Source organism: Motacilla alba, chromosome 1A (genome assembly GCF_015832195.1).
Source record: "Motacilla alba alba isolate MOTALB_02 chromosome 1A, Motacilla_alba_V1.0_pri, whole genome shotgun sequence".
Classification (NCBI taxonomy): domain Eukaryota; kingdom Metazoa; phylum Chordata; class Aves; order Passeriformes; family Motacillidae; genus Motacilla; species Motacilla alba.
Window position 1 is genome coordinate 18,307,186 of NC_052031.1, and position 15,489 is coordinate 18,322,674.

Below are 15,489 nucleotides of genomic sequence, written 5' to 3' on the forward strand. Positions count from 1 at the left end.
ATAATACTTGAATGATTTAAATTTCAAGAGCGGCCAGAGACTGGACCAACAAGTTCTGCAGGTTGCTTTTGCCAGATCTGCTCAGGCCAAGGAAGCCTGGGCAACAACAGCCACCCCGGAGGGAGTAGGCTCCACCCCACCAGATCAGTTCCACTGATACATAATCTACACAATAAAAAGAAAGCAAGGTCCTAAAAACTGAAACATACACAGGTAAAGGTAGCTCCTGAATCAAGCAAGTTTAAGAATAAAAAGAAAATGAACAAAACAAAAATAAAATTAAAAACCAAACTACTTTATTCAATAATTATATTTTACTCAAGTTTTCAGTCAGCAAGGAATAGTTTTCTGCCCATGATAATTTCAGTGATTCTGACATTTTTCACTAATGGAGGTTCTGTCATATTACAACTGGCCCTAACCAGAATTCTAACGTTTTCATCTTGTTCCATTCAGCAATCTATGCAGACATCCTTAACAAAAACATCACATAAAGAAACTACAGAGCATGCAATCTTACTCTAGTTTATAGAATGCAGCACATGGCACATTAGAATACTCCTTTCCAAAGGGATTATTTAATAAAAAAAAGGAAAACAGCATATATCTTGAAGTGGGCATTTTCATAGGTAATTTTTACACTGCAAATTAAGATACCATTACAGCAGAAGAGGGGAGAAATTATTTTAAAGATTCTTTTTCCTGGGAAATCCAAGTCACTGCTTTTTCATGAACTGTTGGAATGAAGATAATCATTCTTAATACTCAGATCTGTTATGAAACAGTGCTTGTCAAGAGGTCCAACTGCTTTTTAAGTGAATGCTTGGTTAGTCTGGGAGCCTACAGGGCACAATTAGGTACTATGACGAAGCAATAATGAATATGGTTTTCCTATGTTCATAACATCCTTAGGTTTCACACTGGCAATGTGACAGCTAAGGGGGTTACAATCCTGCAGATACACAAATACATCTTTGCACACACAGATTACATATCAAATTATTGCCCCAGCACAAACCTGTTGGTTTTGTATCTTATACAGGACAATTAGGACATACCTGTGCTACATGATGAAACAGACTACTAAACCAAGTACACAGGTTTTACTTAATACCAGTAACTTGTAGGCAACCTCTCTCAAACATATCAACCAATACAACTCAGTATCCTGAGCACAGACTGACCAGGAATGCACTGGATTATTTACAGAAGAAACAGGACGGAGCTAAAGCCCAACTGGTACAGAGATTTTCTGTGCCTTTCCACAGGAGCTGAGCTGCAGTGCTGCAATGACAATTTTCTGCTGTCTTATATAGTTCAATCATCAGCAAAATCACATCAAAAGACTCACTTAAAATTCACAGTCAAGATGATAGAGGAAGTTTTTCCAACAGTACTAATTTTGGTTTCAAGTTTAAAGTAAAAGGAGGTAGTGCAGTAAGGTTCAACCCAATTTTACTGATGCCAGGTATATTTGCCAGTGGCCTGTGGGTTGTCTTGTAATGTGATATTTGAAGAGGATTTGTTTCCATCAGTATGTGTGTGTAAGAAAACATCAACTGGTCTCCTGGTTTAACATCTTCTCTTTTGTCATACCTGTAAAGAATAAAGAATATTTATTTTTATTCCTTGCTTTACCTATTAAAGATGGCCATTACTGCAGAGGCATGAAGCATCCAAGATGAAACACAAAAAGGAACTAACATTCTCAGTTACATCTCCTGATTAAATAGTACTAGAGGAGGAAATGGTATTTTTTAAGAATGTAGGGACTCAGTCATTCCATGCAAGTCTTTCTGCTGCTATTGTGATATAAATCACAACTCCTAGAAAATTTCTTACTAGTTCCCTATTTCAATTTAGTGGAAAAAGGACTCCAAAGCCTAAGATTGTAGGAAATCAGACCAATTTTTAAGTTTTACTCTACAAGAATTGCATTTGGAGAAATGTGGGGATGGTTTTGTTTTGTTTTCATTTGGGTTTTTTGCCTTTTTTTTTTTTTCAGTCGGGTTTTTTAGTAATTCTAAAAAATACCTTATGTGGTACTTAAGCAGAAACCTTTTTCTTCTGGCAGTCATACATTAGAGTAGGAGCCTCAGAGAATAGCAGGGAGAAGACCTCCTTTACTCCTTGAGGAAAGAAGGAGCCTGGCAGTTACAGTACTAATTTGGCACTTGTTATTTCTAATTTCAGTTCCCCGATCTACTACATGTTTGGGCAGGTCACTTTGGGTCAGCTTTTATAAACTGTTTAAGTACAAGAATACATATAAAATATATACAGAATTAAAAAAAATAACAAGTAACTACTGAGTTCTAGGACTATTTATTATGTACACTTACAGTTATTAAAAGGACTTATGTGCAATCTAGCTATTGAGGGAATTTACAGGACGAGAAAACAAGTGACTTAGCCATTTGGCAGGGATGTGAAAGATCTAGTTTCAGCCAGTTTTCATCTGATCTAAGCCTAAAACTGAAGTTCATTATCTCTTAAGAGCTGTATGAGCCCCTTCAATCTAGGAATTGAGACAGATCTCCCTCACTGTCTCATGAGGACTTTGTTCTGCTTTGCAATAGTTATTTGTTCATTCACTGAGGAGTCAGGTGCAATTTATAGCTTAAAGGTTAGGATATTCATACTGGACATGGCAGTCTGATCGAGTCCTCAATCCAACAACTTCAAAGGAGAAGAAAGAGGTGAGTTCATTCCAAAACACTCCAGGAACCACTGCTGGGCTCTGTAACCTGAGTGAAGAGCAGTGCCCCATTCTGCACCTTTTTTGTTGCCCTGTGAAATGTTTTCTACCAGCACTTGGAGCTCCCATTCTTAGGCACCTGAATCATTCCACACATTTCACAGGCATCTTACTCAAGCTGTGACTTTCCTTGCAGATGGGGACACAGGTAGGGAAGTGGTGCAGTCCCAGCCCCACATACCCTTAAATGCACCAGGATTAAATCCAGCCTGCATCTTTGCAGGCTCTCATCTGCCTGAATTTCCTGAAAAAAATCTCTACTGATATTTTTATAATGCTGCCTGACAGGGAAGTCATTAATATTTAACATATTTGAAGGAAGTACTTTACAGAAAACCAGAGGTTTTGTGCGAATTGCTAACTAAAATTTTGGCAACTCAGGAAAGACTCCAGTCTGACAGAATTCATAAGTGTCACTAAATACACTGTATAGTGCAGAATTACACTGGACACTGAACAGGTGTTTTCTCCTTTTAAAACAACTGCATGCTAATTTCACCTGCTATTTCCAAAAATATCTCAATACCCCTTAGGTTGGTAGAGACATCCAAACTGGCAGAAGGAACAGCATTACTTTGTAACAACATTACCAGCTACTAATTTTGCATTTTCTTCATCAGCAAGTAAAAGGCCTTTCATCTGGCTGCATGCATTTCTGAATTTTATTATTTTTAAATACTTTAGGCTTACACAGCATATTTATTCAGGGTTCAAAGAGACTGCACTAATTGAAGACAAGATTGTAACACCTGTTCCATGTTAGAATCTGCATCAAGCTCATTTCAATCACCCTTTGAAGAAAAATAATAGATCACTTGCATTTTTCTTGAGGCAAACAGATCTAATCTGAGCACACAACTGAAAGCTGATAACTTTAAGACACTTTTATTTATGGACTGCAGTTATCTGATGAATCATCAGCCTTCACAGCCACTCCACCCCTAATCTGTTTCCACCTGATATATACAGTCTATGAAGAGGTTAAGTTAGTTCTCACCCATCTGAAAGGATGTCACTTTCTTGGACAATGAGAAAATGGACAGTTGGTGCCAATAAACTCTGCACTACTGTGCAGTCAGACCAAGTGGTAGTCCTGTGTATGATGCTCCGTTGTGGATTTTGCCTGATTTTTTTAAGGTGAAACTTTATGCTGAATCAGCCCTTCCTTTAGCCTTTGTTTTGCTGAGTACAGATAAAAGTGAAACTGCTCTGTAGCTGTAACACCATGAAACATTTATCAGTGACAGGGATATTATTAATTCACCTTCCAATCCCACTAGGCCTTACAAACCCAAAGCAATCCAACACTCACCAACTCAAAAAGCTCATTGGAATGAAGCACTACTGAGAGAGTAGAGTTATATTCAGAGTAGTGTGTGTATTTAAGTATATTTTAAACCCCCCAAAACTGAAACATTTTAGCTATCATGCACATTCTATCCCTTGTACTCTAGCAGCTTAATGCCTCCTCCCAACTGATGGTTTAAGACTTTCTCTAGATCAGCATACAAAAAACAATTTGAAATAAACAGTAGCTAGGTAATTGTGAAGGCTTTAAACAGTCTGTACCATCATTATGAGAGTGCTTGGAAATAAAAAGGCATAGCAAGATCAATGATTTTTGTAATTCCCCTGGAAGCATTCTTTTCCCTTCTTCTGCTTTACTTCCAAAGTACTTTTATCTCTAAACATACCAGTAATTAAATTATGTTCATCTGATCCTGAACACTGTGACTGGGGAAAAAGAACCCTATGCTCAGAATACTTCTTCAATCAAAATCTGCTTGTGTTGCTTTTGTTTTGTGCAGTATGAAGGAAGGCTTTGTGTCACCTTCTAATGAACCATTTCCATTAAGATCATTTTCATTTAAATTAAAAACTTATGCTTCAGCTGAAGAGGTAGGCTTAAAAATCAGAAAGGTGTCTACTTTTTAGTTTTCATCCTGAAAAGCAAATGATGCCACCTCACAACGTCTCCTATTATTCATTCCAATATTCCAACTCTTTTTAACAGTGTCTGTATCACTGTGGGTCATAGTAACACAGCACTCAACTTCCCCCAGAGCTAATGAATGTGTTCCAGCAGCAGCTACAATGCCATCTATATGAGGGATGTTCCACATAAAAACAGACTTTCAATATTAAAATGTACATGAGCATCACATTGCCACACACCATTCAGACAAATAATTATATACACTGCTCTGCCAAGAAAGCTCTGTTTCACAAGGTCTAGTGGGGTATCTGACCTAGCTGCATTAAACATATTGGTATAAAGTTTGGCAAGCTAACAATGTTTGTGCTGTTTCTGATGTCCTTAGAATCCCAGAATTATTAAGGTTGCAAAATATGTCTAAGAGCATCAAGCCAAATTGTCACCTTAGCACCACCACCACATTCACCATTAAACCATGGCCCCAAGAGCCATATCCACACTTTTAACACTCCCAGGGATGGTGACTCCACCACTTCCCTGAGCAGCATGTTCCAATGCATGACAACCCTTGCCGTGAAAGAATTTTTCCTAGTATCACACCTAAACCTCCCCTGGCACAACTTGAGGCCATTACCTCTTGTCCTTCAAAATATTCTATCCTATACAGGCAAATCAGGGTCAACCAAAACAATGAAAAAACACTGCAGTGCTTTATTTCTGAAATGGCAGCAGGGCAGACATCAAAAATTCTCTGAAGATTCATATTGTTCGTAAGCTGGTTTAATAAATATGCTGTACCAGAAATTGTGTTTGCAATGCTCATCCCTGTGCACATGCAAAAAAAAGCAAAAGCAGGCTACTGTCCTAAGATCAAAATAGCTCATTCAGAACATACCTCCAATCAGAATTGATTTCCAGAAACCGAGAGACTCCTGTTTGTGCTGCAGCCACATCAATGTGAACAGAGACATCTACACAAATAAAGAAAATGGAATACAGGTTCAAAATTCTTCCAAGTACACTCTGATTAATGATAAATTAACAAAACAGTAACAAAGAAAATGTGTGTACCTAGTCTGAAGAAGTATTCAATACATGAAAAGATATACTGAAATTAAGATTAGGTGAACGTACCTCAAGCCAGCTTTACATACCTGCTGTTGAAGGTACCAACTCATGCAACTTCTGAATTGCCACTCCTCCAGGATAATTGAAATGTGAAACATATAAAGATATTCCTGAATAAACAGCATTAAGTAGAAGATGCATTATAATAAAGAATGATCCGAGTTTGTACAGCCAGGATCTCCGGGAGTTATTCAGACTGTTGAGGAAGAGAAAAACAAGGAAGAATAAACTGTTATTTTCTTTCACACTGATCACTGACTACTGTGACACTACTGTTAGAGAAATTCCGCTTCTAGATAATAAAGATTAACACAAATTTTATTAACCCTGTATGACATGTATTACCAATTTCCAGAAGATCAACTTCTAGTGACATTTAAATTAATCTCATTAATAAAGCTAAGACAAACTTATCAATAAAGCTAACTATTTCTGTGTTTAAAAACGTCAGCTATGAATATATTCTCTTTTAAAGAAGTTACACTCTGAACTTCACTTTGTTTACTCAACATACCCAAGCAGAACTATTTAACTCCTTGTTTCACAAGCCTCGCCTGTGTATTAAACTATCTCCTGAACTAAACTGTGTTAACAGCTCAGGAGTACACTGGAATGTGTCTTCTTTTCTGCTAAAGGAACTGCATTGTAACAACGTAACAGTAAAATTAGGGCTCCATTCTCAATTCTCCTCCAGACTTCCCAAATAGTCCCATCAAAGCATTTGACTTTTCTGCTTCCCCTTCTCTTTGCAGTTAAATGGGTACAAATACCTCAAACTCCTTTCTACTGCACATGAATATTTCAGTATGATCCACAGGTTGAGATGAAAAAAGTGCATAAAAATAGCACTAATAGTTTTCCTTTTGCATTTTCAGAGGAAAAAAAACCCAACAAACAGGATTTTGAACTTACATTCGCGAGCACATTTTAGCAGCCACTATGTTGAAAACAGGGAAAGTATAGATGATGAAACGCAGCTCTTTGTGTGGGAGAAACGAATACAAGAAAATAAAGCCCAGTGCTGGCAAAAGTAAAATCCGAGTTCTCTTCTCTGTTACCCCTAAAGGTACAAATACTATGCTGCATCCCAAAGCACGAGGCAGGGCTGAATAGAAATACCACAAGAAGGGAGAGGTCTTCAAGGTGAAAAGAGTTAAGGATGCTTTCACTTCTAACAAGTAAAGTAACTATTCTTTACATTAGTACTCACAAATTTTGCAAATATGCAGTATACTTTTCGTATACACATTCTTCCAGCCTTTCATTTCCTGTCTCATCTTCGGAGAACTAAAAGCAGTTGCTTAATTACATTCACATAACCCAACAGAGACACATCAAATGGCACCAATGATGGGCAACATGAAACACCAAGGGGAAGAAACCTGGCTTTATACTGGTAGAACACAAAGAGGCAAGAAAGAGTTAGCAGAGGAGACTTACAATCTGCAGAAACACCTAAAGGAACAGACACTGTCTCATAAGTTTTAAGTAATGAAAAGCAGAATCTAACACCCTGAGTCTCAGGAGTAAGTCACATCAAGTCTTTGCTTTGGCTGGTAGTGTTCTTTTTCTCTGGATGTTTCAAAGGATACTCCCCAGTTGGAACTTTTGTTTAAAACTGTGTTATACCAGAGCACTTTCCCCTCAGGCCACACAAGCTGCCTCCAAAATAGAGAATCCACAGCAACTGTTAGCCCTAAAAGAATTAAAGAGATAGAAATCTGCATGAACTAAAAACCAGGGAAAAGCAAACTAACAAATCCAAATAGCACATATACAGCATACTGAGACCAACATAAACTGAAACATGCACTGTAAGCCTCGCCCAAAACCACAGAGAAGGCTGAATATGTGTGTTGTGCAGGGAAGGGAGGCACTTCTGAACAGAAGCCTTTAAAGAAGCACATTGGACATGAATTCAATTGGGATTCACCCCACCCCAACCCCAGGTTTGAAAAAAACGGTTTAATTGAGATTTGTTTTAGAAGAGTATTATAAGCATTAAATGAACAATAAGAAGCTCATGTTAACTTCAAATAGTACTAAATAAATTTTTATTGTAAAGCTACAGTTGTTTTTTGTTAAGTTAAAAATACAATCACAAAGTTTGGTACTCTTCATTAGGTGGAGGGAGAATAAGGGATGAAAGGCAAAAATAAAGCAGCAAAACCGTCATCCCTATCTCCTCCACTCAGATCTGTGAAAACTGCTCCAGTATTTAAGGATTTTGCTCAAATAGGAAAGGCAAGTGCCAGTGGTTAATTCCCACTGGACCTCCAAACTCTTACATCATGAGGTGCCTCCAAATGCACCTGGCATAATTGTTCTGTGTTTCTATTGTGCACTCCGTGCAAGGGCCAGCATGCTGCCAGGGGTCACCACCACATACCTGACAACAGCATTTTTAATTAGGTAGGCTGGTAAAGCAGCTTAAAGTATTTATGTGCACATACATGAGGGTCTTCCATGGATGGGTAGAGACAAGGGAATTTTCCAACCTCTCCAGCATGGAGATCACTTTAGCTGTTAAATTTAATTTAATAATGGAGCAGAGCCGAATTGCAACTCTCCCTACAGCCCTCCTGCTTGGTATCTCTGTTTGTCACACAGTTGTATTTTATCCTGAGACTCAGCTGATCACCATGGCAATAGATATCACAACTGATAATATGCACAAGTAGCTGCAGCCAGGTATTAATTGTACTGCAGTCAACTTGCACATCTCGGCCTCTTTAAGCTCAGGACATTATAATGTAAGCACCTAAAGACAAAAGCCACAGTAGCTTTCTCTACTCTGCACACTTCTATTTCCTCACATAGAAATTTTCAAAGAAATAAAAAATCTTGTCACATTATTAGCAAATAGAATCAAACTAAAACAATAACAACTCACAACACCCCACTTACCCTCTCTCCACTGCCACTCCCCAAAAAAAAACCCTTAAGGGTCACTCAGCAGATAAATCAGTCAAAACTCCAGACTTCTCTTGAACTTAATATCATTTGCTTTCTTCCAAGCAAACACTTACCCAACCAAAACATTCCAGCAGGAACAGCATGGGAAAGCACCTTGAAAATGGAGATTCTTTTCGTTAATAACGTCACCAGGAGCATGAGGCCTAAGAATATGCAGAGCTCTGATCTGAAGACTATAATTGCCAAAGCTGAGAACCAAATGAATGGCCTTTGCTTTTGCTGTATCCAAAATGTCAATGCCAGGAGCACTGCAAAAAAAACCAACAAAACAAAAAACCCCAAAACACGTCATCCAACATACCGAACTATTTATTTTCTATAGGGTAACACTCAGTGCTATCTTCTTGTTCCTCTAACTTCTCACCAACATTCTCTTGGTCCTCCCACCATTTCTAGTCCAGAAATTGTTCCTTTGTTAGAGAAATGTAATTTGGAATAATGCACAGCTTTATATTGTTGATGCTTAAGTAATTAGGAAAAGTATAACCACAGAAGGAACACATGGAAATTCTTTCTAGGCAGTATATTTAATAGCCATTGGAGGAGGGGGGAAGAAAAATAAACCCTAAGGGAGTACTAAAAGTTTCTCATACTATGGTTCATAATTATTACTGCTCAATATCAGCTGGGCAGTTAGTTTATTCTCTTGGCTAAGTATAGTCTATACTCATGATAACACAAAACCATTTCATAAAAAATGAGATTACAGACCACTGCTGAGGGAGAAAGATCTATAAACTCATTTACATGATTAGGTGGGACACATCATATCTCTACAGATGAAATTGTCTCTACTTTAGCTTAAATCTCAACACAGTAAAGTGCTCAGGATCCTAAGGAACACGTGAAATACTAAGGTACAAAATCATGAAACAAATCATGTATTTCTTAATATGCAAAAAATTATCTGAGACATTACTAGACAGTTTATCTGACAATTCATCTGCTTTTGTTTCTCATTTCTCATCTATACAGGTTCTTACATCAACCTCACAATGTTATTAGCTGAACAACTTGCACTGAAACATTTAATGACTCAGTAAATATCCGTCACATGTGATTAATTTGCCTCTTCATCAGCTCTGAGGGAAAACTGTATATGTAGAGAAGGGCTTGACATTGTTTTTTTACATTTTTTACTGTACGTATAGAAACTGCTGCATTTGTAGACAGCTTCAGAAGAGGAAGGTGAAGATGGTGCAGTAGGAATTTCTTCTACAATCCCATTTGAAAGTCCTTTACTGTGCAGACCAAGTTCACAGGGCTTTTTTGAACTGCAGGTACACCTCATCCCTTTCCATAGCTCTATGCTTGACACATTAGACATGTGTACTCAAACCTCTAGGTAATCAAAGCCACCTGACAAAACCTACATGTACTCAGAGTCAATAAAACTTGATAAAACAGTCACTGTAAGCATAGATGGTAAAAAGAGAATGAAATCTCAGGCTTTCTGGTTTTGTTATCACACAACTTAATCAAGTAGGTACATCAGTTTGGTCTGCCCATATTTTTCCTGTGCTTTAACTACTGATACATTTGAAAAGAAGTTTTAAATTTTTACTTTTTTCCTATGAAATACCTACCGAATGGAAGTGCAAACACGTTAGGAAGAGTTCTTGTACAGTAAAACATCAAATGAAACTGAGTAACAGTGATGAGACAGAAGATTGATGCTGTAGTTGCTCCAAACTGTTTTCTAACTTCTTTCTGCAGCTTCCATAAGGTGTAAATCACACTGAGCCCCAAACTTCCTCGGACTACCAGGAGAATAAAAAAGGGAATCAAAGAGTAGTATCAGATGGATCACTGATGAACAGCCATGTTATATAATGTAATGGAAAGACATTCTAAAGATTAACACTTAAGATACCACAATATAACTACCTTCAAAGAAACACAAAGCGCACCAAAATTCCTTTTAGTTTATCTTCTCTAATCCTAATCCCCTTTTAACTTCTCTGGCAGTTCTGCACAAAGGTCAATGCTTCCATGCCAAAGTTAGCAATCCTTTCTGAAGTGTACATGGGAGATAACGCTCTGAAGAGACTTGAGACACTTGCTTTTTCTACACTGCCTGACATTTATTAGCACAGACCTTCTGTGTGCTGCTAGTTACTCCCAAAGAGGAAGCTGAATGGCCATGCTGGCCCCAAGTACCATGGTATGGGTTTTCCTTCACTGAGGAAAAGAATATTAATTTAACCATTTTTAGACCAATTGAACCATTAGTCCAAATGTAGCGACAATGTTTTAACTAGTGCTCTAATGGGTGACATTTCTGAGGATCTGAAGTTCTCATACCTATCAGCTGGGAATAAAACTTGGACATTCTTAGCACAGAAAGTATGTAGATAGCCGGGCTGGAAAGGGCAGCAATAAAAATTGGTCCAAGGAACGTTCTTGGGACAACTCCAGGAAATTCATGATGGTCATACTGCAAAAAGGAGAATCTACTTAAAAAAAGCAAATTAGAAACAAGGGAAAATAAATCATATTCACACTGCATTTATCCTACAGATACTGCAGGGAATTGCCATCTCTAACACTGTCCAAAAATGATGATATTATTTTCAATTTACCTTATCCAAGTCCAGCTGGTGGTACACCACATCATGGATAGCTTGTAGGTTAAAGCTTTCCTCCACTTTTGTGAAAGGACAGACAGTTAAATGAACAAAGGCCACTGCAATCAGCAGCAGCAGCAATGGGAATGACCGCCCACTTGAGCTCCTCTTCTGAGCCATCTTGGCTTTGAAATTCAGGTATATTCTATTACTGTTAAAAAGAAAATAAATTACATAAATAACATGGCATGAAGTGTACAACCAGAAAAAAAAATTATGATGCAAGGAAAAGGTACTACAGCAGTCAAGAAGTTCAAACAAAGACTAGTAAGTCAAAAAATCCAGGAAATTTTTTACTACATTCAATGAATTAAGGTAGCCCAAAATATATTCAGAAGCATTTCAGAATTTATGCTGCAGTCTGTAAATATAATTGTTTTAATTTCCATCTAAAAAACCTCAAGACAACATGAACCCTACCTAAGAAAGTATATCCCTTTGCATTCCATACTGCCCCACTGCTGAGTGCCACCTCAGTTATGCCTGTGATTTGTGGGGACAGATAGCTTTGTAATCCATCCTCACCTTAACTGCACACTGGATTTACTGATGGTCTTTAGAACATACTCTCTTGTTTGTTCAGGGCTCCAAAAACAGTGGGAGAGGATCCACAAGGATGAGTTAATTCTTGAGAACAGAATACTTTGATCTCCTGAATTTGCCAGCAGCTTGGGCTGGACTTGGCCAGGAAAGGACAAATCCCCCTGGCATCCACACGTGTCACCACGGCAAGAGACATTCTCACTCCATATTTCACACTTCTAGCCAGAAATGAAGGCCCCCTCTCCCTAGTGCTTCATTTCACAACACTGCTGAGCCCTTCTTATGGAAGTATTTACGTTGTATTTTATCACTACAGTAAAATGTGTCCAGGTGATGCCAGAGCAAATCTATTTCACGTTCTTTTAATTTAAGCTTCCCAATTTTTTGTAAGTTTACAATTTAATAAAAGACAAGAGATTTTGGTTATTATTATTCTTGCTCTGTTCTCACAGAGAAAAATTTCAAAACCAGCACCTTCAAGGCACAACTGGGGTTTTGGTTAGAGATGTTTTCTCCTGTGTTTTGGTCTAATCATGTCCACCAAACAGATGTAAGATAGTTGGCAGATTTCCTGGGATCACTTAGAAACTGCCTCCTAGAGCTACCTTTTCCTGAACTGATGTTTGTGCTGCTCATTAGCAAAAATGAGTGAGCTCTTGTTCCTCGTATTCACAATGAGCACCAATAAATCCTGAAATTTGGGTACTTCCTACAAATTGCATGTATCTGCATATTATTTTAAATACCTCACTGACTGCATCTCTTTTTCTGATGATTGCTTCTGCTGCAGACTGTAACTAAAGCTCTAAGCAGCTCTCAGCCTGAGCTCAAAGCCAGAGCCTTGTCAGGAGCCTAAACAAACTCTTCACCCCAGGAAGTGGGAACAGCCTTTTTAACCTGTGCCCAGTATTACTTCTTCACAAGACTGGATAACTGTGGTTGATGCTACAACAGAATCCTTATCCCACAGGAGCAGGAAAAGAGACATGGGACTGACACCAGGATACCTCAAAAAGTGTCTGGCAGGAATTAAGTCCCTGCACAGGGCAGTTTATGTTGCACAAATTCTTGCTGAATTCTTCCAATAAATGCAGACAAATCCCATGATTCTGGACAAACTTAACTGAAGAGAAAAATGGACACTGAAGGGTCAATCCACTGCTGCACACAGCAACACTTGAGCAGCTCGTGCATCAGGTGAAACAGCATAGTGACCTCCAAGGTAGGCATTCCTGACTCCAAACTCTCAGCTTCTTAACACTGCTGGTGTTTTAGGACCCAATAAATCCTTATAAAAGGACCCAAGTACCAAGAAGTTCTGGTTTTTTTCCTTTCTAACTACATCATCAGCATAACAATGAGCTGTTACCATCACCTATAAATACTGCACTCATTATCTTCTGACCGATCTACAACACAGCCTGCTCCTGGTATCTTTAGCTGATAACCACATGATAATCAGGCCCCAACTTCCTAAATCAGAATGGAAGTGAAGCTACATAGCCCACACACAGTTCATCACAAGCTCTTTTTTTATCTTGTTGACTCCAATCCTTTTGTATGGCTGAAAAAAGTAAGCACGACAGCATACTTGTATGTCTTGGAGATAATTATATGCATTATAGATACTGAAATTCCCTGAAGGGAAACATGCTAGAAGACAAAAAAACAAAGCATGAAGAGAACACCCAGGTTTCTGAGATAAAGCCTAATAAATTCAGTGGTCTTGTCAAGACTCAAGATAACTTGCTCTGTTGAAAATTGATGCTGACAAGCATCAAAATTCAAGTGGTATTTATCAAGACAGGTAGACACTGAATTTGATGATTAAAATAAATTTGCTATATAAAAGCAAATACTTGCAATTATAGTTTGTTTTTTTTTTTAATGCCAAAACCACAGAAACAGCTTTTCACTTAATAAAAACAATTTAATAATGAAGCTCAGAGGGACAAACATAAGCAGTACACATAGGTTTGTCCATTGATTACATTCTAGCAACTTCAGAAGAGTCTTCCTCGGGCCTCTACAACATAGCCACACTGGCTCCCTCCCAGGAATCTACATCAAGACCGCATCACAGAAGAGCAGGGGTCTTTAACACAAAGGATTCATCTTTTCCTGGGATTAAACTGTGTGGAAAAAAAATTTGGGTTTTCATTTAAAAAAAAAAAAAAAAAGCTGATGTATTTCCATCAAAAATGGTTTCTTGCTGCTTTAACCTTTTTCAATGGAAGTATCATTAGTCCACATAGATTTTTTTACTCTTCCCGTGAAAAACTTACCATACACAGCTCACTTAGGTTTTTCAGACACGCTTCAGAAGAGCTGTGATAGAGTTTGGCAGCCAAAGTGCATGTTAAATCTGTCTGCAGAGTCATTTCACTCCCTCACACAGAGGAGTCTAAGCAGAACCACCAAGCACACCCCAGCACAAGGTTTTCACCCCTAGCTTTGGCAAAACCCCTTTTGTCTAATCTTAAATTTCCATGGCTTTTTTCCTATGTTTTAACAGCTCATCCAAGCTTGATCTAGAGTTAATACCTCAATGAGGTCAGATTCAAACCTTTTAGTTGCTTGGATTGCTTAATTTCTTGTGTTAGGAAAAAACTGCAGTTACTACTCTTATATGCACTTCCTCATAAGTTTCGAGACTGGCTAAAAAAAAAAACAAAAACAAAAAACAGAACAAAACCACTCAAAAAACTAAGAGGGGAAGGTTGAGGCAGGAAATACAGAGTAGGACGCTACCAGATACAAAGATACGACGGAACGATAGAGAAAGAAATGGCACTCTTGGGGCCGGCGATGAATGGTCTCTACTGAAGCCTACCCAAATCCAGCCCGACCACCCTCCCCGCGCCCCCATCGTTCCGGGACGCCCCGGCCCAGCCCAGCCGTGGCAGCCCCGCGGGTGCGCGTCAGGGCGCTCCTGTGAGGGGCTCCGTGAGGGCTCCGGGCCGCGACCAAGCGCCACCAGCCGCTCCCGCAGCCGCGGGCGCCGCCCCGAGGCCGCCAGGCCCCCGCAGCAGAGGCAGGCACCGCGCCCGGCGCACACCCTCAGGAGGCGGCTGCCCTGCCCTGCCCTGCCCGGCCGCGCTCCCTCCCGCCACGCCACAGCTCCCGCGCCCGGGAGGCGGAGAGCTGGGGCGGCCGCCTAGCAGCGCCCGGCGAGGCTCCCGGGAGCGCCCTGTGGCCCGGCAGCCGCAAAGGCGCGGGCTCTCCCGCCGCCCCATCCCTCGCTGCCCGCCCGCCCGCCCCGCCGCCCCGGGCAGCGCCCGCCGCCGCTCCGCACTCACCGCGCGCGCGCCCACGTGGCCGCCCCGCAGAGGGCGCCGGCAGCGCCGGCCCCGCGAGCACGTGACCGCCTCCCCCGCCGGCCATCTTGGGTGAGGGCAGGGCACGCCCCCGGCAGCAGGAGGTCCCCGAGGCTGCGGCCAAATACAAATGGCGGGCGGCGCTGAAGCCCCCGCGGGCCGGCGCTTGCCCTTTCTCATTATGGCGGCGGCGCTCTGCCCCGC

The 15,489-nt window shown here is 40.1% G+C and overlaps 1 protein-coding gene across 2 annotated transcripts; it reads right to left on the bottom strand.

Moving 5' to 3' along the window:
- Positions 1 to 274: 274 nt before the first annotated feature.
- ALG12 (ALG12 alpha-1,6-mannosyltransferase) lies at positions 275 to 15,472 on the bottom strand. 2 transcript variants are annotated; one of them, XM_038154875.1, is made up of 10 exons: positions 15,268 to 15,472; positions 11,381 to 11,576; positions 11,103 to 11,235; positions 10,385 to 10,558; positions 8,852 to 9,046; positions 7,415 to 7,518; positions 6,735 to 6,958; positions 5,849 to 6,018; positions 5,590 to 5,665; positions 275 to 1,596 (listed from the first exon to the last, which is right to left on the bottom strand). In XM_038154875.1, the coding sequence occupies exons 2-10, from the start codon at positions 11,543 to 11,545 to the stop codon at positions 1,365 to 1,367; spliced, it is 1,473 nt and encodes a 490-aa protein (XP_038010803.1). In that variant the 5' UTR covers positions 11,546 to 11,576; positions 15,268 to 15,472; the 3' UTR covers positions 275 to 1,364. The 2 variants fall into 2 exon arrangements, with proteins under 2 accessions (XP_038010803.1, XP_038010804.1); XM_038154876.1 differs by lacking the exon at positions 15,268 to 15,472 and adding an exon at positions 14,254 to 15,203.
- Between the last annotated feature and the right edge of the window lie 17 nt (positions 15,473 to 15,489).

Excerpts from the sequence above, each read along its gene's own strand:
- ALG12 (XM_038154875.1), bottom strand. The coding sequence starts at position 11,545 with ATGGCTCAGAAGAGGAGCTCAAGTGGGCGGTCATTCCCATTGCTGCTG. Across the intron at positions 5,666-5,848 it reads GTTGGTACCTTCAACAGCAG|ATGTCTCTGTTCACATTGAT; the intron begins GTATGTAAAGCT and ends TTATTTGTGTAG. Across the intron at positions 1,597-5,589 it reads GAAATCAATTCTGATTGGAG|GTATGACAAAAGAGAAGATG; the intron begins GTATGTTCTGAA and ends TATTCTTTACAG.